This window comes from Schistocerca piceifrons, chromosome 7 (genome assembly GCF_021461385.2).
Source record: "Schistocerca piceifrons isolate TAMUIC-IGC-003096 chromosome 7, iqSchPice1.1, whole genome shotgun sequence".
NCBI classification, from domain to species: domain Eukaryota; kingdom Metazoa; phylum Arthropoda; class Insecta; order Orthoptera; family Acrididae; genus Schistocerca; species Schistocerca piceifrons.
In genome coordinates, this window is record NC_060144.1 from 333,118,104 (window position 1) to 333,141,604 (window position 23,501).

Sequence of the window (23,501 nt, forward strand, 5' to 3'; positions counted from 1 at the left end):
ATGAAATGTTAACCATTGAAAGGATTGAAAAATTTTACAGTTCTGAGGGAAAATCTACGTAAAACCTACTGCCACTTAGCATGGAAAAAGTGTAGTTTCTTCTGGTAAAAATTAGCAAGATATTGGAAGTGGTAGAATAATGTCAGTATGAAGCTTATAAATTATGAATCATAATTTCATACTAGCTCAAAACTCTTAAACAGAATTTTTGTAGGACTGGTAAACAGACTGAATTAAAAGGAGTATCTGTGAAAAATCCAGGAATTTTTTTCCTTGTCCACATATACAACCTGAACAACTTTCCATTGATGTTTGTGACAGTAGCATGTGAAGAGCTGAGGAGCTTCGCCTTTACTGAGGTGCTCATTCCCAGAGATGGGGCCATAACAATCTGTCTTTTTTTTTAAAACTGCCTATGTCATTGGATTTCCCATTGTCTCTCATCATTGTTAGAATGTTTCTTCATTTGTATCTGCTCCGCTTATATACTTTCCTTTCCATTTCATGTGCCTGCAATGCCACCAGGCTGTGTTATTCTTGTGGTTGCCAGTTATCATAATTTTTTGGCTCATCAGTGTTTAAGTACACTACTTGCCATCAACATTCCAACACCAGGAAGGATAGCACATTATAGCAGGAAGAGTACATATTAAATTTTTATATGATCTGATGCCATATGGAAAGCAAAATTTAGTACACAGGCATCTCTGTCAGCAACTATTTCTCCAATCCAGCTGGGCATTTTGTTGAATTGTGCTAGGATAGCAGACACAGCTATGTCATTCCATGCTGTTTCGATCCTGTGCCAAAGTTCATCAGTTGTTGTAGCTTCTGAGTGGTGATGTGCCAATCTCTTGGCAACCTATGACAGATGTTCTCAGTGGGTGAGACATCTGGGGAACGTGCTGGCCAGTGCAACAGTTGAACACCCTACGTATAGAAATATGTCAGCTCAGCACTTAAAAAATTCAGTCTTGTGTTATCTTGTTGGTAGATAACATTATGCAGACTTTGAAGATAAACTACAACCACTGACTTTAACACATCAGAAATGTAATGCCTACTGTCCATATTTCCAGCTGTGTGAGCCAGAGGCTATTGTGTTGTGCACTGAATGGCTCCCTACACCAGGCGTGTATAACAGTGTTGAATTCTTTTTCTCTTCAGCATCTACATACACAGATACGTCCATTATGATGCTGTAAGTAGAACCAGAACATGTTGGAAGAGAGATTGAGGTACTACTCATGTGTGCAGTGTTATCATTTGGTGCACCACTGTCTGTGTGCATTTCTCTGGTGGTATATCAAAGGGTCCATAACAATGGTCCCCTTGCTGAAGATATGTGGTGCTCCAAACATCATCACACTGTCCATGTGGACACTTTTCTTGCTGCAAATGTTCTATTTCTTGACTCAAAATAATTGGCATGGCTGTACAATGCTACATGGCTGAGCGAACAATATGTCAGTCATCTTAGGCACTTGTGCTACACACTGAAAAGGCTTCTGAAATATTTACATTCCATAGTGTATAAATTTCATGCACTTACTTTCTTTGGGTGTTGCAAAATTTAAGGTAATTTTTTGCAATAAATATTCAGCCTATTAGGTGGAGCAGAAATTTGGATGATATATATGATGTAATTGAGTTTTGTTCCATTGTTTCTTCTTTTTTCATAGTTTTAAATTTTTTGTTTCTTTCATTAGTATCACTCACTTCCTGATTGTTGCAGCTATAGTGTTCCAAGAAATATTCATATAGCTTCTTGAAAATATGTATTTTACAGGCGGGAAAGTCGGTCAGTGTCGGTTGAACTATTTGGTGATACAAGACGACGACCAACATTGTCAGCAAGTGTTAGTCATGAGGGTCATTCACCAACAGAACCTGAAGCTCCTGCTCGTGGCTTGCGGCGGCAGAGGGCACCTCGGGGAACAGTGTGTCGCAGTGCTGGGGAGGAGTTATCTGGTGGTGTTGTGATTGACCCATCGGGTATGTATTCAAAAGAAACTCCTGGCTATTTAGAGATCATAAAGTTGGCTGTTTTGTAATTATTTAATACCCCATTTTTCCTGAAAGACAAACTTGGCATAAAGTTTTGCTTTACAGGTGGAACCATAGTGTTGTAATGTTCACTGCAACAGTTAAGAACAATTCATTTTGTAAGATATTAACTCGTCTGTGGCATAACTGAATGATCATTAACCTGAGCACCAATTGAAAATATTTTTTTTCCAGTGGCCTGGTATGTGTGAATACTATCGTGAAGGTAGATGTCGTCTGTGGTGACTAGTGAAGTGTAGACCAAGCAGAAATTTCAGATGACTTACAGTGTAGTTGCTGCTGAATTCTAGAACATATTCTGAGCTTGAATATAATAAATTTCGTAGAGACCGAGTAGCTTATGTCCATGAATCAACACGGTTTTAAAAAGCAACACTCATGTGAAACTTGCTTTTCTCTTTTCTCCTGTGATCTACTGCCAACTTTGGATGAAGGGCAACAGGCAGGTTCCACATTTGTAGATAGACAAAATACCCCGCTGCAGACTGTCAATGAAGGTACGAGCAAATGATATAGGTTCCCAGATAAGAGAGTAGCTCAAAGACTTCTTGAGTAATAGAACCCAGTAGGTTGTCCATGATGGCGAATGTTCCTCAGAGATAAGGGTATTGTCTGGAGTGCCCCAGGGAAGTGTGATAGGACTGCCGTTATTTTCTATGTACATGTAAGTTAATGTGGGTGAATAGGAAAAACAAACCAGTAATGTTTGAATGTAGCATTGTTAGTGTCCTGCTTGACAGCCATATCGTTTAAATATCAGGGGATAATGTTGCAAAGTGATATGGAATGGAACAAGCATGTGAGGACAGTGGTAGGAAAGAAAAATGCCCAACTCCAGTTTATTGGAAGAATTTTAGGAAAATATGGCTGATCTGTAAAGGAGACTGCATATGGGTTTCTAGTGCAACCTATTCTTGAGTATGCTTGAATGTTTAGGATACATATCTGGTCAGATTAAAGGAAGACATCGAAGCATTTCTAAGGTGGGCTGTTAGATTTGTTACCTGTAGTGATATGGATGTGTCTCAGGAAGTCACAAGGGAATCCCTGGAGAGATGATGGTGATCTTTTGACCACCGTTGAGAAAATTTAGAGAACCAGCATTTGAAGCTGACTGCAGAATGATGCTGCTGCCAACATACATTTTGCATAAGGACCATGGAAATAAGATAGAAATTAGGGCTTATACTGAGGCATACAGATAGTTATTTTTCCCTCACTCTGTCTGCTAGTGGAACAGAGAGGAAATGACCCATAGTGGTACAGGGTACTCTCCACCAAGCACCATATGTTGGCTTGTGGAGTGCATGTATAGATCTAAATGTAGATTTAGATGAACATCTTTAATGTAAGTGTGCATCATTTTGAAATGGATCGTGGGTGTCAAATGATGAAATCAGAGGTATGTTTTATGTATTTCAACCTATGGCTGCTATAAGCAGAAAATAGTTGGGGAGTGTGGAATGTGAAATGGAAAGCTGTGTCTTTCGGTATGTTGTCTTGTGAGGCGCTTAACATTTCAGAATATTCGCAAGTTGACATTCCATGCCATTTCAGTTAGATCTGAAATTACTGGAGCATGTCAGAAATGACAGATGTATGTTCTTTATCTGCTGATCTAGAATATATAACCAGCATCCTGCCCTTAAATGAAATCCATCCCGCTAATTGGAGGTTGTGTCATCAGACGTAACACTGTGTGATCAGAAGTAACACCCAGCTATCCTACCAATTTCAACATTCTTATTAGCTTCATCCCAGTCTCATGCCATATGATCATACACACTGAATTTCCCTGTCACAAAGTTGAATTGTGTTGCAGTTCTTTAATGAGTATGATAGTGAACTCAGTTTGATTTTTTGGCCATCAAATTTGCCTGATTCTATTACAGTTCCTTTATTTTTATTGATGTTTTGTTTATCTTATAACCTCTTTCTAAAGACAGTATTCTGTTCTGAAGGTCTTCAAGTCCTTTGCCAGTCTCTTGCAGAATTAATTGTTTGTATCAGTCTTTTCATTCTTTTGTTAATGATTTTTGTTAGTATTTTGTTACTATGACTTATTAAGCTGATCCTTTGGTAATATTCACACCTATGAGCATGGTGCATCTATGGCAAGAGATTGTTATGTTCCTAAAGTCTGAGGAGCTATGTCCACAATTTTGTCTTCAAGTTAGTTTCCATTATACAGCCCTATAGGTGCTTGTCTTTTAACCAAAGATTTTTTAAATTTTCCTGTAGGTAGTATGTATCTTTCCCCTAGTCATACATGCTTTATCTGCTTTGCCTTTCTTCTCTAGCCATCCTACACATCATTTTAGAATTTTTGTCAATGTCAGTTTTTGGACATAGGTATTCACTTCTACCAGCTTCACCTGCTGTGTTTTTGTATTTTCTGCTTTTGTCAAGTAGATTCAATATATTATTTGTTATCCAGCTATGTCTATTGAACATTGTCTTGTAGCCCAATTGTTCTGCTGCTGCCTTCATAATTCTATCAAAGGTATACATTCATTTCCTATTGTGATCCTTTCCCCACATTGACTCAGTTGTTTCCTAATGTTCCTTTTCTAATTTTCAGCTTCTCTGGGCCCCATGCCCTTAATTTCCTAACTTAAGCAATTTATTCACCTTTACTCTGCAGTTCACAACCAGTAAATTATTGTCAGCCCATGTGTACTCTTGGATATGTTTTGCAGTTTCAAATGTGGTTTTAAATCTCTTATCATTACATAATCTATGTGAAACATTTTGGTGTCTCCAGATCTCTTCCATGTATACAGCAATGCTTGATTCATGACCCTTGTGTTTGCAATGATTAAATGGTGCTTTGTGTAGAATTGTGCCTTGTGGATTCACCTTTCATTCCCCCCTCCCCCCAGTCCATGTTTGACTATTTTCCCTTGATTTTCTTTTCCTGATATTGGATTTCAGTCTCCCAGATTTTCATCTCTCTTAATGTACTGCATAGTTTCTCTAATTGGCTATAGTTATTTTGTCTTCCTATGGATCATACAAATACTGATAACTGTCTGCTCAGCAAAAGTCTTGTAATACCCTGGTAATAGAAAAGAGTTTTTAAGCTCCCTGGTAAGATATTGTTCGTGGACAATTTTCATTATTTTTTGGAGTCAGGGATGCGTGTGGATTTCTTGTTTATGTTGGCAAATCATTGGTGGTTTGAAAATTGTCTGAGGTGATGAATATTATTCCTGAAGCTTTGGACAGTATGCTATTATAATAAACAAATCTGGTGTGGCTGGCATTGAGATATTTTTCTGCATATAGCACACCACTTCTGCGTTCAGAGATTATGTAGTCTGTCAGTATTTCATAACACAGATCAGAAACTTCAAGATTGTAATGTTGTTCCATCATGTCCTAAGAAAGACTAGAGCTCATTTTGTCTGGAATGAACTTGAATATTCTGCTTAATAATGTGATGTCAAAACAGAACTGAGTGACTTTGTATTGCATATCTAGAGTGTGTAAGAATTTTTATAGTTATGGAATATTCTCTTCACAGGTCAGAAGATGGTTGCTGTGACAACTGAAAATGGTAATACAGATTAACAGTTTATGATTTTTGTTGGTGAATTTCAGTAAGTGTTTCACTGCAGTGACTCATTTTTATGAATGAAATCTTCCTGTTTTTTCTATTCCAAGATGAACAGGGTTTCAAAAACTGTCTCAACTTCATAACTGCAAAATGTATTAATCTGCAAATAAATCTCTCCCTAGGTGCTACTAAACTACTCCTTTCAAGTGAAAGCTCAGGCATAGGAGTTCCACGGCGGCCACGCAGTGGTGGGATTACAACGTTGGAACTGCGTCGTCGAAATAGTGATCCGGCTTCGAGGCCAGCAATATGTGTGGGGGATGGTTCACCATCTGTCAGCAAGGCTTCAGATGCCCTTGAGTGGAAGGGCAATCTGTTCACAATTGCAGGGCATACATTCCGGAAAGTAACAAAATTTTCCAAAGAAGATCGTTGTGTATACTGCTCGGAACCAATGATAGCTATTGTAACACAAGGACACAAATGCACAAGTATGTGAGAAATATATTTTTGTTTCTTTCTCAGTAACAAAAATTGTGTTTCCAAATTAAACCTCTGACAATATAAATTAATAGCTATACAGAAAACTGAAACTCCCAGTAACACACTGAATTGACAAAAGTCATGGGATAGCAGTATTCACATATACAGCTGGTGGTAGTGTCTTGTACATACAGACAAAAGGGCAGTGCTTTGGTGGAGCTGTTATTTCTCTTCAGCAATTTGTGTGAAAAGGTTTCCAATATTATTATGACAGCACAGTGGGAATAAACAGACTGTGAATGTGGAATAGTAGTTGGAGCTACAAGCATGGAATATTCTATTCCTGAAGTGGTTTGCGGATTAAATATTTCGAGATCCACAGTGTCAAGAGTGTGCCGAGAATACTAAATTTCAGGTGTTATCTTCACCACAGACAGTCTTTAGTATCGATCAAGAACAGTGTCATTTGTGTAGAGTTGTCAGTGCTAACAGACAAGTGACACTGCGTTAAATAACCACATAAATTAATGTGGGACAGACAACAAATGGACCCCTTAGGACAGAGTGGCCACCCAGTTCAAGACGTCGGTTTGTGCACAGAATTCTGTACTGGGAATACTTTCGTAGTTATGGATGGCTATAGAGGCAGTGTGGCTCAATATTTCTGCAGGAGACTTCCAACAACTTGTTCAGTCCATGCCACATCTAGTTGCTGCACTACGCCAGGCAAAAGGAGGTCAAACACAATATTTGGAGGTATTACATGACTTTTGTCACCTCAGTGTGTATTATAATATAATGTAAGAAGATATTTGGAACCATGTCTCAGAATTCCATCAGCTTGGCAACATTCCATATTTTTAGCATGTTCTGCAGTTTTGTTAATCCTGTAGTTAGAACTTCATGTCAGGTTGGAACTACATCTCCCTTAATGGTTAAAAGTACAGTTGTGTTAATTCTTCAAACCAATAGCTTCCATGCCCACAACTAGTCTGCCGACGGCAGTTTACATGACTGGCTGGTATGTACAGGATTGCAGTGTTCAATTAAATTGCTCTAGCGCGCGAATGAAAGTTTTGGGAATTGTTAACAGTATACTTTTATTAACTTCATGCAAGATTAATGAAAATGAACTTTCAGTGAGATATACTTTGAAGTAATAACCGAAACAAAGTCCTACACCACAGTCTCTTCCTATATGTTTCCAGCTGTTTCTTTACAAGACACAGCCTGAAATTTATATGAACCTCTTCCTTCGCTTTTTCAGTGAGTTGGTGGACAATAACTATGGACTGAACTATTTAATAAGCTTCTGAAGACTGTCCCATTTTTCTTTCGATTAAGGCAGTTTGTAGTTCCTGACTTCTTCTGGCCCCCATTTTCCAGCATAGATCTTAAGGGTGTGTCAGCTCAGTTACCCCTACAGTTAACTGAGAAAGTAGTGTTGTTGGTTCTCAACAGACAACAGAGTATTGCAGTTTTACCTGCAGGGTTGCAATTGGTATGTGGATGGTCAGGTTACTGCCAATGTCACAAATACATCCTTAGGTTCCAGGTTTTATTAGTTGATCTGGTACATCATCTAATGCCTTTTCACATACTGCTCTCACTTTAACACAATAGAGGGAACTTCAGTTATGGTGACATATTTCAAGTAGATTTTCGTGCATTTACATATTCTGTAGCAAAGACGGAGTTGCTGTTTATTTCAAGGTTAAATAACAAATATGTGTTAAGATTTTTATCTATTGTGTATAATAATGGTGCTTGGAAAAGTGTGATTTAATTGTGAGCTCACAACTTCTCCAATTATTTTCTCCATTTCTCCAGTTATGTTTTAATAAATTCATTTTGGCTGAATTTCTAGTTTACCTTAGTTGTCTCAAAGTAAATTAAAGAACAACAGGTCAAATGATGTGTGTGATTACCATCAATGTAAGTTTTATTTAGAACACAGACTTAAGGACTTGATCAATAGTCTGAAGGAAGTCATGTTTAACATAAATATGCTTTTTTCCTATATTTATGATATGTGTGGGTATTAACGCTGTAGCATTTGCTGAATTCCCTTCTGAAGCTCTGTCAATAGTCAGAAAAGAGCTCTCTTTTTGAAGGAGAAATGTAGCTGTATTTATTCTCTGATATCTGTGTTATTTCCATTTCACTGGCTCAAGTTGGACCACCAAGTTACCATTGTGTGTATAATGGACAAATTGAACACTGAAAAAGATTTTCATATTAAATGACTCATTATCCTACATAAAATTAGCAGGGAGCTAAGATAGCTGTGAAACAGAATAAAACACAACACAAATGACTGTCACTTATCAACTAATGATGACTCAGTCTCTTTATTATTTTAAGGTCGTACTGTATACATAATCATTAGTAGCTTAATATGATTGCAGGTCAGATGTAGACAGAACTCTTAATCTTAACCTTAATTTTTTTGTTTTTCCAATTTATGAAGTTTTTATCGAACATCTCTGCTGAGCTCCACCCTCGAACACCGCCTCCATCATCACTACTACTGTCATTCAGACATTGTGGGCAGGAGGACAGTATGCCTGTCCTACCTTTTCCCTTGCTGTCTGTTCTTAAGACAATTCATTGTTTATCCTAATTGTGGTGAATATGATCTTAAGTGTAAGGGTTTAGTGAGTGTGTGAAAAAGAAAAATCTGTCAAACTTTTGTCTTGCTTCAAATTAATATTGATCCCCATTGTTTTTAAACAGAAATGGCTTAATTTGAGGATATCTTGTATTTTCTTAAGCATGTGTATTTTCTGGAGCATAAGCCTAGGCATGTATGAATGGTTAAAGAGTTTCCAGTTATGAATGAAATGAGCATGGTAGAAGTACCTTGCATATTTCTGAAACACTGACACTAATATTTTCTTACTGTGGCGTGAGGACTTGTCTTCATGGGGTAGATTGTGCTCCATCATCGCTATTCCTAACTGAGTCTCCCAAATAGTGGCATTAGTAATGCACCAAGGTTTTGCAGTTAGTTTGTGTTGCAGAACAAGATTTCTCTTCTGATTTGTAGTACACTGCTGACTTCCAAGAAATTCAATGAGAGAGATTTTTTAAATTGATTTAGATTTTTTAATTGATTTGAATTTGATATTTATGGACCAAATTTTGAGTTTCTAGTGAATAAAGCACTAATTCAGGTTACCTTCCATTCAGAAAGCTGTTGCACTCAGCGACTGTTATATTGGCTTGTGAATTACAGATTGCAGTGTTTGTCCTTTTTAAATTTTATTGTGCAGATATAGATTTCTGCCAGAAGCTAGCCATTCTCAATGCACTATTATTTTCGCTCAGTGCACGTAATGCCTGTTGGTCGGGCTTCATCCACAGTATATTGAAAACTACTAGTATTCAGTGAACTGTGGATGAAGCCCGACCAACAGGCATTACATGCATTGAGCGAAAACAATAGTGCATTGAGAATGGCTAGCTTCTAGCCAAAATCTAGATGTCCACAATAAAATCTAAAAAGGATGACTGATCGTTGCAATCTATAATTTACAAAGCACTAATTATCTTTAATTGTGGTAACAGATACCGTCAGTGATATTTACCATGTTATAGTAGTGTGAACTTCAATTTCACAATGCAACACATCTTGTATGGAATTTGTGCACATTAGTAATCTTTTTCTTCAGCTGTGTCAATTTCCAGTAGTGTCTTGAAATGAGTGTAAATTTCATTGGATCCATCATTGTATCTGCTGGCATGCTTCTTGTAACAATGCCAGAAATGGTGCCTTCCATCATCCCAAAGAGAGCTAAGATTTAATGAAACTTGGCAGAGTAGCATACTATAATGTTCCATACATAATGTGCAAACATGAAATGCCATAGCATTCTATCAGTGCCTATAAGGATGAATTCACTTAAGTGCTAATAATTTTAACTATGTGAATGAGTCATTAATCTGTCAGTTGCGTTAAGCACTTTTGTTGACCATTTTAATTAATTAAATAGGTCTTTTCCAAGCATTAGACTGATTTTCCACATTACAGTTTTTGATCAATTTTAAGATTCCAAGTACAGCAAGGAGAATGTTATAATCATTTATTTTTGTAGTAAATCATTTCCATTTCAGCTTCTATTGAGCAGTTTGAAGCATATAGAATGGTTGAAAACACCCTTTCATTTTATTATGAAGTTTCAAATAATAAATCAATATTCCACTGGTGAAGTAATCTGCGATAGGATTTTTACTTGTGGAAAGTGATTTACTAACTACAAAGATTAGAGAACTTTTTGATTGTTCTTTGTTAACAACCAGCTTTATTGTTGAAGTTATTAATGATCATCATTATTATAGTTTCATTTTGATCTGACCAAGGGTATCTGTCATGAAGTTTTTTTACCAACAATTTTTTACCCCATTTTAGCCATTCTTTGCTCTTGTAACAAATTTGTCATAATGGCCATTACATTATTTTCCTTTTATTAATGTTTTACCTTATTTCAGATTGCAAGAAATTGTTTCATCCAAAATGTATCCAGAATGGCGGTGTTCTGGAAATGCCTTGTTTACAACAACCTGCTGGAGGTGGAAAACCGGGCAGGAGAAAAAATCGGAAGCTGTCACAGATGCCATATGACCTCAACAAGCCTAAGCCTGCTATAACAGGAAAATTTAGCCTTACTAAAACTTCAGAGTTTACTGACAGTCCTGACAAAATTATATCTGATGCTGCAGAATTGCAGCAGATGCAGGATTTTATAACGAAGAAAGTAAGAAAATCTGCTTTCATTTTTTCGTCTGTGTAACTGTTTTACATGTTTTATCACACTCTTGTATATAACTTTCCTCCTTGCCTATAGCCTTGGACACCATTTCAGATCTGTTTAGATGGAACATATTATGTACTTTTTAGAATTTATCAATAGTATTATTCTTATTAAAGTATTTTGTACTATGACGCTATGTGGAAAGCTGCCTTCCCTTTTCCTTAGTGATAATGTTGTATACAGTATTTGCTTTGCTGTCATTCAGTGCAGATGTTGATTGCTGGGAGTAATAGAATACAAAAATTTAATTCTACCAAATTTATAAATGGTGTAATTCCATCAAAGACAGTATGATGAAAAAAAATGGAAATATTTTATTGTGTAATGTTCAGTGTTGATCAAAAACTTAAGTTTCTTGTTTCTTTGTGACCAAGGAAAGCAGTCTTTTATGGCAAGACTGTTCAGTCATATTTTGTATTAAACTGTTTATACACTTGAAAGTGTAATGTCTCGTGAACTGCTAAGCATGAGACACCTGCTCCTGAGTCACAGGAGGCATGGGGAGAGGATCATAGATCCGACTAGTGGGAACACTGGTGTCCAGTCCAGAGATCAGAGTCTGAGGTGATGGCAAAGGTGCCAGTTGTGACTGCAGCCACTGTTGGAGCTGGGCTGCCGTGATGGGTCAGGCAGGCGTACTCGGCAACGATATCAAACACCCCAGATGCTGAACAAGCTTCTACGCCCAGACACAGGCGTCCCATGAATAGGTGGGCCCGAATACAGGGTGGGCATGCTGCACAGGCTGCAGGAGATCGAACAGGATGTGATGTCAGCGCCCATGCAGAATTTTGGCCAGACAGACCATGTTGACAGGGGTGGACCTGTGTCGAGAGGAAGTTGTGCAAGGCCTCCTCAGTCTGTGATGTATGTAAGGCCTTCTGCATCTAGGTGTTGCATGTGCAGACCATCTGCATAGCCATCCCATTGGAGGTGGGCTGAAATGGGGCAGTGATCAGATGTTCACCCCGGTTCCAGCGGCAGAAAGCTTGGAGCTGAGTCTGTGGGAATTGGAGCCCACTTTCCGACACCAGGACGCAATGTGCCCCTTCAGTGGCGAAAATCCTCGCAAGGGTGTGGATGGTAACAGGGGTGGTGGTGTTGGATGCACATGTGCTGCATATGGGAAGTTGGAGGGCACACCCACCACCAGCAGACCCTCCTGAAATCAGCGTGGATCCTCTCCCAAGAGTGGTTAGGTTGGGTCTAGGGTCAAGAACATTTAGCTGTGGTCAGTTGATTGAGGGAGCAGACATGACAGCAGCAGCAAGCGCATTTACTGTTTGTATTGATATTGAGCCAGTAAATGCCAGAGCCTGGTCAGTGCCTTAGTGTCATCCCTCATTATGATGCATGAAGGAGCTGATGAATTCATGGCCAGAGTAGGTTTGGAATGATGACCTGGAAGTCAGAGTCCTTTGTAGCCAGTGTTAAGAGCTGGTAGCACAGCATGAAATAATTGTGAAGAATCAGTCGTCTTGATAGGAAACATGCCCTGACCACCCCTTCTCGACCATTGACAAAACCTTAAGCAGGACTGGGTTGTGGAATGGATGCTGAGGTGACCTCATAAACAGTCCGCAGGAATTCGTCCAAGATTGTTTGCTTCTGTTGATCCGGGGCAAAACAAACTGTTTCCTGGTGATAGAATTCTGCATGGTGGCTGGGAGTGAGGGAGGACAAATGTCTGTGTTAGTGCATTGGGAATTGGTGTGAAAATGGACTTTTTAATGTCGCCCACTTAAAAACAAATCCCAGTGCTGCAGACATTGCACTGTCTTATCTGGGAATATAGACCGATGCTCGAACAAGGAAGTCAGGGATCTGTTGCCAACAAGTGAAATTTAGTGGCATACATATGTACATGAAAGTTATCGCACCATAAACAATAGCTAAAGCTTCCATCTCATTTTTGAGTATTTGAACTGTGCAGCATTACCTTTTGGAGGTCAAGGTAAGGTTGTGCACTCCAGACCATCGGATAACCGGTGTGGAAAAACAGTCACAGTGCTGATCTCACAAGGCATTGAGATTATGAGTCACAGAAAACACCAATGATGGCACTGACGTCCATTTCATCACCCAATGACGGTGGCTGCTGCAGCATGCAGCGGGCAGGCACCGATGAGTAGGGGCGGAAGTGGTGAGGGGGGGGCCATGGTTGGCATGTTGGCTCTTACTCGTGAGAGGGCATAGGACAGGACCAGGGACAGCATCTATTTAGTGCCATCATCATTGGGTTCATGATCGGTACTGGAGGTGTCAGTGAGAGCGTTAGAGACTAGTGCTGCACAGGACACAACAACAGAGGTGGCGACGGCAAAGGCGGCAGTGGCTTCAGGTATAGCAGTGGCTGCACTGGCAGTGATAGTCAAATAGTGGGGGCAAAGGAACAGCAGATTGCAATCTACCAGGCAGTGACTCCTCTGCAGTCTGAACGGGATCGTCTGCGACACAGGAACAGGCAGTGGCGGTGGCAGGGGCAGGGGAGGCGGCAGGCCCTTCCGAACAGGCCCCACTGTGAGTGGCTGCAGCTGGTCGATGTGACGAGATCTCCACCTGTCAGTAATGTGGGCGACCCACAGGTGCAGCTTCAGAGGACCTGCCAGGTGCATACTTCTGCATCTGAGTTTTAAACGTCTAAACCATGCTTTCAGCGTCACCATTAGATTGAGGATTAAATGGGGAAGCTGTGAGATGGCAGGCACCATTATCCTGTCAAAATTCTCCAGAAATAGAGTCGGGGTCATTATCAGTAACCATGGTATATGGACATTCCTCGGTTACAAAATCTTAGGCAGGGCTGAAATAGTGGCTGCTGCGAAATTGGATCAACAATGTACCACATAGGGGAAACTTGGAATAAGTGTCCACTACAATGAGCTAACATTGATTTAGGAATTACCTAACAAAATTGACATTTAAATGCTCTGATGGGTGCTGCGCTGTCGGCCAGGGAGAAAAAAGGTGCCTGCGGGTCACCTGTTTCTGAACACAGCAAGTGCAAATAGCGATAATCTGTGTAATGTCCCCACCTATGCCTAGCCAATACACTTGCCGGTGAACCAAACCTTTGGTGTGAGATGTTCACCAATGACGGACATGCAGAAGCTGCAGTACATTGCAACATAAGGAAGAGGGAATCACAAACCAGGGAGCAGCGTCCTCTGTAACAAAAGCACCCCATCAAACACAGAAAGGCATGTTGGAGGGAGAAGTTGTTATGCAAGGGATCCAAGGCACGGCCTGGGGTTTTTCTGGCCAACTGTGCTGCACAAAAGAGACAATGTGACTAAGAACAGGATCCGCGGCGCAGCCGATACTGTCATGGCTCTAGTGGTGGGAAAACCACCAACCATGTTCATGTTCTCTACATCTAAATAGAAACAAAGCAACTCATCCTAATTGAATGCTGAGTCTGAAGTGCTCAGAAGGCAATATAAGGCATCATCCTTGGCATTTTGTGCCATTGGCCGGTAACAGATCTGATAATGGTAATGGGAGAGGAAGAGAGCCCACCATTACAAATAGTGTGCTGCCTTGTCTGGCAGTAGCTGAAGGGTAAAAAAAGAGTGATCTGAGAATACCACTGCTAAGCAGGAGAAGTCTTAGAAACGTAAGCAATGAGTTGTTCACACCTGTCCGTGTATTTGTGCATCAACACCATACCAAGGCTGTGCTGAGAGGCATCTGTAGCCAACGCGAGATGCTGACCGAGCCGAAAAGTGGTCAGACTGGGGCAGAGTGAAATTTAGATGTAAGCAAAGTGAACGCTCTGTCACAAGCTGGGGAGCAGAAAAAAGGCACATTTTTACACAAAACTGTGTGCAGTGGCTGAGCAATTGTGGATGTATTTGGTAAAAACTTATGGTAGTATGCCACTTCACATAGAAATACCTGCAATTCCTTAATGGAGGTTGGTCGTGGCACAGCTACAATTGAATCAACATGGTGACACAATGGTCTGACCCCTGTGTGAGAAACCTCAAAACCTAAGTACTCAATTGATGGCTGAAAAAAATGAGATTTGGCAAGATTGCACTTGAGGCTGAAAAACAGAAAACAACAATTTGAGATTGCTGGGTGGTCTTTGGTGGAAGAATGTGTAACAATGATATTGCTGAGGTAATTAATGCAGCCAGATACAGAGGCAGTTGGCTGCTCTAAAAAATGCTGAAAAAATTGTGGGTGTGCTAGCGACACCAAAAGACAGGCATTGATATGAGGTACGTGCACAAAGTAAGTTCCGTGTGGTTATATAAAACAAATGTGAACAGACACTGAAAAAATATTTATGATACAAAAATCTACAACTGTTAAATTACTTTCCTACATACATTCCGAAATTTTGTAGGCACTTGTCGTAGCGTGGCACAATTTTTTGTATGCCTTCTTCATAGAAGGTTGCCGCCTGTGTATTCAACCATCTTCGGTGCTTGTTCTGCATTGCGCGGTGCAGTTTGTTAATGGTCTTGCAGCAACCATGTGTATTGATTGTTTGGCCTCGTGGTAAGAAATCAATCAGCAAAATGCCTTTGCTATCCGTTGTTTTTTGTGTTGTTCAGTAAGAATTTTGGGTTCCCAATGTGAGTAAAGTTATCAAAATTTCAGTTTTTTAGTAACAATTTCATGAATTAGTGATAGTGAGATTTGCAGAACTTCCATAGCAGGGGCCTAAGTGTAAACTTACGGTTCTGCTTAATCTTATCTTCAATTGTGTGAACCAGTTCATCAGTAACCGCAGGCAGACGTCCACTTCATTCTTTGCCGTGCACTTCATCACATCCTTCATTGAACAGTCTGACCCATCTTCTAACCATTGAATCACTTGTAACATTTTGTCCCTAAACCTCACAGATTTGTCGATGAATTCCCTTTGGCTTAACTTTCTTTGCATTTAGAAAACGAATCACAGGTCTGATTTCACAGTCGGCGGCATTTTCAATTAAGGCTGACATTATAAAGAAGAACTACAAAGCACACGTCGGCAGCAACGATCTGAAAATGTCGTACATTTATTCTCCTTTAGTCAAAGTAACTGCCACACATGCTCGGAACTGCGATCGTAGCACTGGCGCGAATAGAAATAGAAATGGAACTTACTTTGTGGACGACCCTCGTATATGGGTTAGGCTGAAAGGTATATTGACAACAAGTAGGTGCCTAGAGGCGTCATGCTAGAGGAGCTGGAGATACACTTCTGACAGATCAATCTTAGAAAAGTAGTGGCTGTCTGACAAATTTGCGAGCAACTCTCTGGGCGGGGCAAAAGATATGTATTTATCATGGACTGTGCGTTAATCCTTTCACTGAAGTTGCCGCAGAGGCAAAGCATACCCGATGGCATCTTAACGATGACCAGTGATGTAACCCATACTCTGAAAGAAATAGTCTGAATGACATTAAGTGACATCAAACAGTGTATTTTAGCCTGAACAGAGTCACGCAACAACACAACAGGCACCTGTCGCACAAAAATAAAAAAGTGTGGGTGGATTCTTTCACATGGTAATGTGGGCCTGAAGACCAATACATGGTGTGTACGACCCGGGAGATCCGGGAAAAACCCAGGAATTTTTTCATCTGGGAGAAAATTGGGAAAAAACCTGGGAATTTTTTAGAATTCTGGGAATTTTTCATTGTATTGGTTTTCTGTTAAGTTTTTGTAATTTTGACTGGTAAGAACTGATACTCTAACAAAGGATATTACTGTATCCCACTACTGCAGAATAATACTTCAACAATAAAACATAAATGAGAGAAAAAAATGAAAATAACTTAAATTGCAAAGGAAATGCACCATATACAACAACGACACACAGTGCTCATGCAAGCGTCTGCCCACAGCAAAATGTGTCAAAGGCTTTAGGAAGACTATGCAACACTTCATAACAACAAATTGCCTTCGATGAGTGTGAAGTCACAACTGTTTACATTAGATTTGTTTTAGCAGGTACGAGCGGGCTCATGCGCATGCGCAGTTGAGTCTTGTTTGAGTAGTAGATTCTCTTGCTTCTGGCTATAGGAATGTGGCTGTTGGCTGTGCAAGCAGTCGCAGCAAGCAGCTACATGCTACCGGGAAAAGGGGGCGCCAAATTTGTAGTCTTGAGGAAAAAAAACTTGTTTCACAAAGCGCCTAGCACCCAGCGCACGTTGGTCTATGGATTATTCATATGGTTTTTTAACGCATCCTTGTTGGTTTTTGGACACATTTTAAGTCGATTTCTGAATGAATCATAAGTTGATTTTTGAATGTGTGCGTAGTGTACCTGATGTGTCTGTCAGGACTTGGCATCTACAAATAAACTTTCCTTAGACAAAAGGGAACGGGGCTATATGAGCTGAGCAGAGTAAAACTGAACAGATGAATGCCATTCGCTGTCTGATTGTATGGTTGATTGGGTTTGTGAATGATCAGCGTTGTTCTAATTACTAGCGAAATCCATAGATTCAGACTACCGGAATGGGGAAATAAATGACTAACAGGAATAAGAGGTGAGAAAGATTACGTATTATCTTCTCAGTGTACCCAAGAAAATGAAATTTTGACAGAAAATTTTTGGCCAGATTGCTACACTAGTAAGGACCAGTTGTACAATCTCCTGCTAACAGCCACTTAAATTCTATTCTGGAATTAACATGGAAAAGTGTTGTACGAACATGTAACATTGCCTAATCGGAGAATAATCGCGGGGTAACTAAATCTGTGATTCTGGCAGGGTTAGTGAAGTTAATCGGCGAACAAATTTTGACAATGTCATGCATAGCTACACAATTGATGATGAAAAGGTTGTTTGTTAGAACGAGAAGAAACGGGGACATCACACAAATTATGGCAGCATAAGATGATTCCAAATTTATATAAAAAATTTGTATAAATTTATATAAAAAATTTGTAGTACTAGTTTTCAATCTCATACTTGAGAAACTGGTGCGTATGAATGAAATGTGAAACTGTTTTCTAATGTAAAGCTTTTTGTTTGTAGTAGGCCTAATAGGCATTTGATATTGGTACTTCTTGAATTATATTCTGTCCTGTTATAAAAATGACCATTTGTGCCAAAACAGTTTCATTTATTTGGTGTGTGGTACAAAATTGCTGCAATATTAGAAAGGCCTATTTTGTTTTATCTAACAGACAGTGACAAAATAGACGTAATCAAATTGAGAAACCACACCAGTCTTGGGTATTATTTGTATTAACAGCTTTTTCAGTATTAGATAACGACATTTTGATTTTTCATGTAGCAAAACATTTGATGAACTTTGATGAGGTAATAGATTCTTTTGCAGAAAAGAAAGCACGCCATGTAAAGCTCTAGCAAGATAGAGAGAAAAAAATCCTAAGAGCTAAGGATGAAGAAATGTATACTTTCTTGCTTGTCCCTTGTCTTTGTGTATCCTATATTTAATTTTATGTCACACAAAACAGCAAGTCATTAACTAATAGGAGATAAAAGAGTGCAAATTTTCTGAAGAGTTCTTGTTCTCCCAATTACAAATAATCCCATTAGCTGTTTATTGCGGTAATTTTTTAAGGAGGGGCAGGCTGTCAAACTGGCTGACTGGGAGCAGGAGACACACCACAGGACATTTCAATTTCCACTGTCCTGAATATAGTTAGATGGTATCCATTACAAAATATACACATTCCAATTCCACAGAGCGAAATACAGTGGCATGCGATAGAAGAATGCTGTGTGAAGAGACTTGGCACTGCACTTTGAAACACTTAAGACCAAATAACATGTCTTACATTTCCTCGAACACATATGTTTTATGTTTCAGACTTTTCAGAAAGATGTGTGCTACATCTAGATTTCAATGATTCGGAAAGTAATATGTGGTGTTTGGTGGAATTCCAATGTATACTTTTGTAATACGAAAATATGCAGCGTGGATGTTGCTGCACATCAAAGATATTTCCAAAACATGTCTTTTTCCCTGAGTTTCTTTTTCTAAAGTGCCGGGAAATTCTATGCCTGTAATAAAACCATAACCATTCAAAGGATTGATAAGCTTTGCAGTTCTGAGGGAAAATATATTTTCACTTAACATGGAAAAATTGTTTTAACCTGGAAATCCGGGAAAAATCCAGGAATGTATTTTCCATGTCCGTGTATATACCCTGCAGTAGCACAACTTAGCCTAGGGGAAACAGAGACAATAACTCAGAGCAGAGGAACTCCAGTTGCTGATATAGAACTTGATCTGACACACAATTTACGCGATTGGTGATGGAGAAACACGTCTAACCTTAATGTGTCTGCAGTATGGGAATGATCCACAACAAGGAAGGTGAAAGGGCAAACAACACATTTTTAAGAGACAGGAGCAGAGAACTGACCCAGGTTCGTAATCTAATGTTTATTGTAGCTAACGTCCATGAAACCTGTATGAGGGGCAGCCCAAGGCCACATACGTTTGTGCATTCACTAAAGTCACTGCATCTCCTGTGTCCACTTTTAGCGGTTTATTAAACACACGCAAGACAATAAACAATTTTTAAGTTAACAGTTATTATAGAGATATAGTTTATTTCTATAGGTACTTCTGTGTCCACCATGCTCGAAGAGGAGTTAAACACTGATGCAATGTGCTTGTTGCAAACTGCCTCACACTTAGGGCACGCAGCGCACTCGTGTTGGATGAAGCAGCACCAGCAAGACAGAAAGGGGCACGTGCCTGCTGCTATGACGCAGCCTGTTGCTGTTGTGGCTGTAACTGACACAGACCCATACGATGTTGAGTTGAAGGTTGTACTGCTGCAATGGCTTGCCCGTCATCCTGAACACTTGCGGTTTGCCCAACGGGTTGACTGAACAACTTCCGATACCTCCGTGCACTCAGCAGTCTGATTGCCTACGACCTGTGACATTTCATAGGATTGTGCTATGTTGAGTACATCTGTAAATGTTGGATTCTCACATTGAAGTGCTTTTTCGCATACTTCCCTGTCCGGGGCCAGACAAATAATATTAGCCACCATGTGATCAGCACTGGATTTGTGAGGGGTACTAGTGGCAAAGTTGTGATGACAGGTCAACCCATGTAATTCTGCAGCCCAGGCTTTGTAAGATTGGTTTGGGTGTTTCTGACAACGTAAAATCCTACATGCATCACAGTGAAATGCATTCTGCCTCGGTAATAGGCTGAGAGGAGCTTATACACTTCCTCAAATGATAAGCTGACTGGTCTTACAAAAGCACAGGTTGGCACAACTACTGACAAATGTGCGGCGAAAGCAAGGAAAGAAAGAAAGCCCGACGCAGGTTTGCATTGCCCGTGCTAAAAAAACTGGACATGTTGGTGTAACCGTGTCTTGTAAGAGTCCCAATCTTCTGCGGATTCATCATATGCCGGAAAGGATGACGATTACACTGATGGAAGAGTAACCTGCCGTGAACACGCAGATGCCACGTGATTGAGAGTGGTGGTGAGAGCCTGCTGCTGTCCTGTGAAAGCTTGCTGCTGGGCAATGATACGTTGGAGTATTTCCTCCATCGAGATGTTTGTCAGATGACTTAGCACTGACACTACCATGTGGAGAAAACGTAACCTTCTCTCATGTGTGTTCATAGATTTTCCCAGCGAAGGAGATCCTTGAAGGTCTCTTGGGCATGCAGCTGGGTTGACTGGTCATTGTAGAACGAATTTTCGACGGCGTAGTGTGCGATTATCATCAGGTTACTCCTGTTGACTGACTTGACCGCCAAATTCGACACGCCTTCATGATGATCCACCGAAAGCGACAGCCTACATACCATACGCAGGCAACATATCTGGAAAAATAGGCAGGATTCTAAGATGTCATAACATCAAATGCGTCTACCGCCTGTCGCCAAAGATCAAGTCCCTTGTAGGGACAGTGAAGGACGATTTAGGACTCCGGAAATCTGGAGTTTATTTCATACCGTGCGAATGTGGGAAAGCATATGTGGGGCAAACCATTCGCACGATCGAGGAAAGGTGTACTGAACACAAACGGCACACCGATCTCCAACAGCTTACAAAATCTGCAGTCGCAGAACATTGCCTCGAGACAAATCATCGTATAAAATACGAGAACACAGAAGTCCTGCACAACACATCCCACTTTTGGGACTGTGTATACAAGGAAGCAATTGAAATCCGGCTGCACGAGAACCTTATTAACAAGGACAACGGATTTCAACTCAGCCAAGCGTGGAATCCAGCAATAAAAGTTCTGCAGGAGCAGTGGAAACGGGGCACCACACCCACCGTAGGTGGCATGTGTACTGACGCCCATCAGTCATCTCGTCAGCGCAAGCTTCCCCCACCACTGCGGCCTGCACATCCCTCGGTCCATACGCGGAGTCAGTGGAGGGGAGAGGCGACAGGTATATATACCACACCACCCGCCGGCCTAGGACGTCAGTCAACAGGAGTAACCTGATGATGATGGCACTTTACGCTGTCGAAAATTTGTTCTACAAAGACCAGTCAACCCGGCTGCATGCCCGAGAGACCTTCAAGCGTAACCTTCTCTGGTCGCCAAGTTCTTTATAGCAAGAACAAACATGATTTATGGAACATAGTACTTTATAGAGCAACGTGTAAAATACAGTGTGTGCACAGCTTTGAACACATTGACCAGGCAACATTAATACAGTGTAAAGAATAAACTGAGCACTTGTTTTCAATTGTGTAAATAATGCTGTTTATTTGGTAGCTCACCAGAGCGCACCAGGGGGCTGACCGAGGCAGCCTCTGTAAGCGGTCCTGTGAACTGTATGGATGTGCACTTTCTCATTACAGTTCTGACAAGCGAAACTGCACTTGTGTGTGAGGCTCTGCATGTCTGCTGCCCATGCTGAGCAAGACTGTCCATGTTATTTATGACAGTTAATAAATTGCAGTGTAGCTGCAACAAGGTGTGTCTCCTGACTGTAGTATTCATTTAACAGAGCACAGTGGTCTTCAAAAGACAAACCACTAGGGTTGCAATTTCTGCCCAACTTCGTAAAACAACTACTAGTAGACAAAAGTAAATAATATTGCTGCTCACTGGAAATGTTAAGCTTGTAACAGTATAGTTCAAAACATCAGAAGTAGACTTCCCAGCTCTCGCAAGATTCATTCAAGGGAGCAAACAGCGGTGGGGGCGAAGCTTCGACCACTGACTGATGTGGGTGGCGTTGTGCCACAACCTGCTGGAGAGCAGCCTTTTGAGCTGCAGACTGTCGCTCAGGCAGCTCTTGCTTCTAAAGTTCCATAAACTTGGGGTCCATATCACTGACAGTGGTTGTGAATGTACCATCAAAAACATGATAGGGTAAGTCCATGTTGCCATCTAAAGTATTGTGTCCTTAATAAACATGCAGTCTGTAAGCAAAGTAAAGTTCACTATGAGGAGAAAGCAGCAAGAATATCAGTAAAGGTATCCAGAAAGTCCAGGTTTATAGTATGGTCAGTATATTTAAAGCAGCTAGGTGTAAAAAGTGTTTTCTCATATGGCATGCTGTACAAGAATGAGCCGGGCATGTTGCTTAACCCATTGTTGTCAGTGGTTCAGCCTAGGTGACCTGCCGTCTGCATTCCTCACTCATGAGTTGTAATGCCTCTGATCCACTCTTGATATCCTCCGTTGGCAGGGATATTAAATGCAGGACATAATGTGTGATTTCAGGAACAATGAGAAGTTATTCTTTTGGCTAATAAAGTCAGACGTTAAACTATGACCCTAATGTAAGCTGTTTTTCAAAAACCTTTGAGATAATTGAGGTCTTTCTTCAGGAAATGTCAAATAGTTTTTCTTGATTGGTCTTTTAAGTTGACACTGACAAAAATACCTTTGACCAAAAGGTTTTTTGTAATATAGCAACAGAGTTTTTAGTCATGAAACATTAAACAGATTACTTAAAGGGTAACAAGCTAAAGGACAGAAAAGTAATAGTTTGCAGAATTCTTCCACTGTTTCTTTGAGAAACACTTGTGAACTGTTGTCAAGTAGAAAAAGAGGAATTTCTGTCCGTTCTTCACAAATAAGCATACATGTTAGTTGAAATCTTGGTACAACATTTAAAAAATGAAAAAAAAAAGGTAACTGACAGCTGGGAGGGAGGCAGCAGGTGCGTGGAATAAGAACATGGTGTGCAGATCAGCAACAGTGAATTCATGCAATGCACAATGGTGATTACATGGTGAAGCGGGTTGGGAGGAGGTGAGAGAATAGAGGAAGGGGAGACTGTGGGCCAGTGGGTGTGGCGCAGAAGGCTTGAATGTAGTGTCTTGGGACAGAGTAAAGGTGGATGTGGGGCATGGGGTAATTGAGATTGAGGCCAGGCGGATTGTGATAATGAATGATGTGCTATAAGGACGACTCCTGTGTATGTAGTTCAGAGACACTTGGGGGGCGATCGTGATGGCATGAGTTGTGAAGTAGACACTGAAATGGATACGTTGTGCTCAACAATGTTTTCCTCTACTGGGCTGTCGCCTGTCAATTCTTCTCTTGGCAACAGTTTGATAGTGGTCATTCGTTCAGGTATATAGCTGGTTAGTGGTCAGGACCTTATAAAATGCTGGGTGCAGAAATTGCAGTAGAGTTGTTTGCT

General features: G+C 40.4%; 1 protein-coding gene across 1 annotated transcript in view; it reads left to right on the forward strand.

The window, feature by feature from the left end:
• Positions 1-23,501, forward strand: part of LOC124804595 (unconventional myosin-IXa-like) — a 348,200-nt gene that overhangs the window by 237,040 nt on the left and 87,659 nt on the right. The window contains exons 22-24 of the mRNA XM_047264786.1: positions 1,790-1,995; positions 5,809-6,117; positions 10,601-10,866. Of these exons, the coding sequence (XP_047120742.1) occupies positions 1,790-1,995; positions 5,809-6,117; positions 10,601-10,866 (781 nt within the window). The remainder of the gene's footprint in view (positions 1-1,789; positions 1,996-5,808; positions 6,118-10,600; positions 10,867-23,501) is intronic.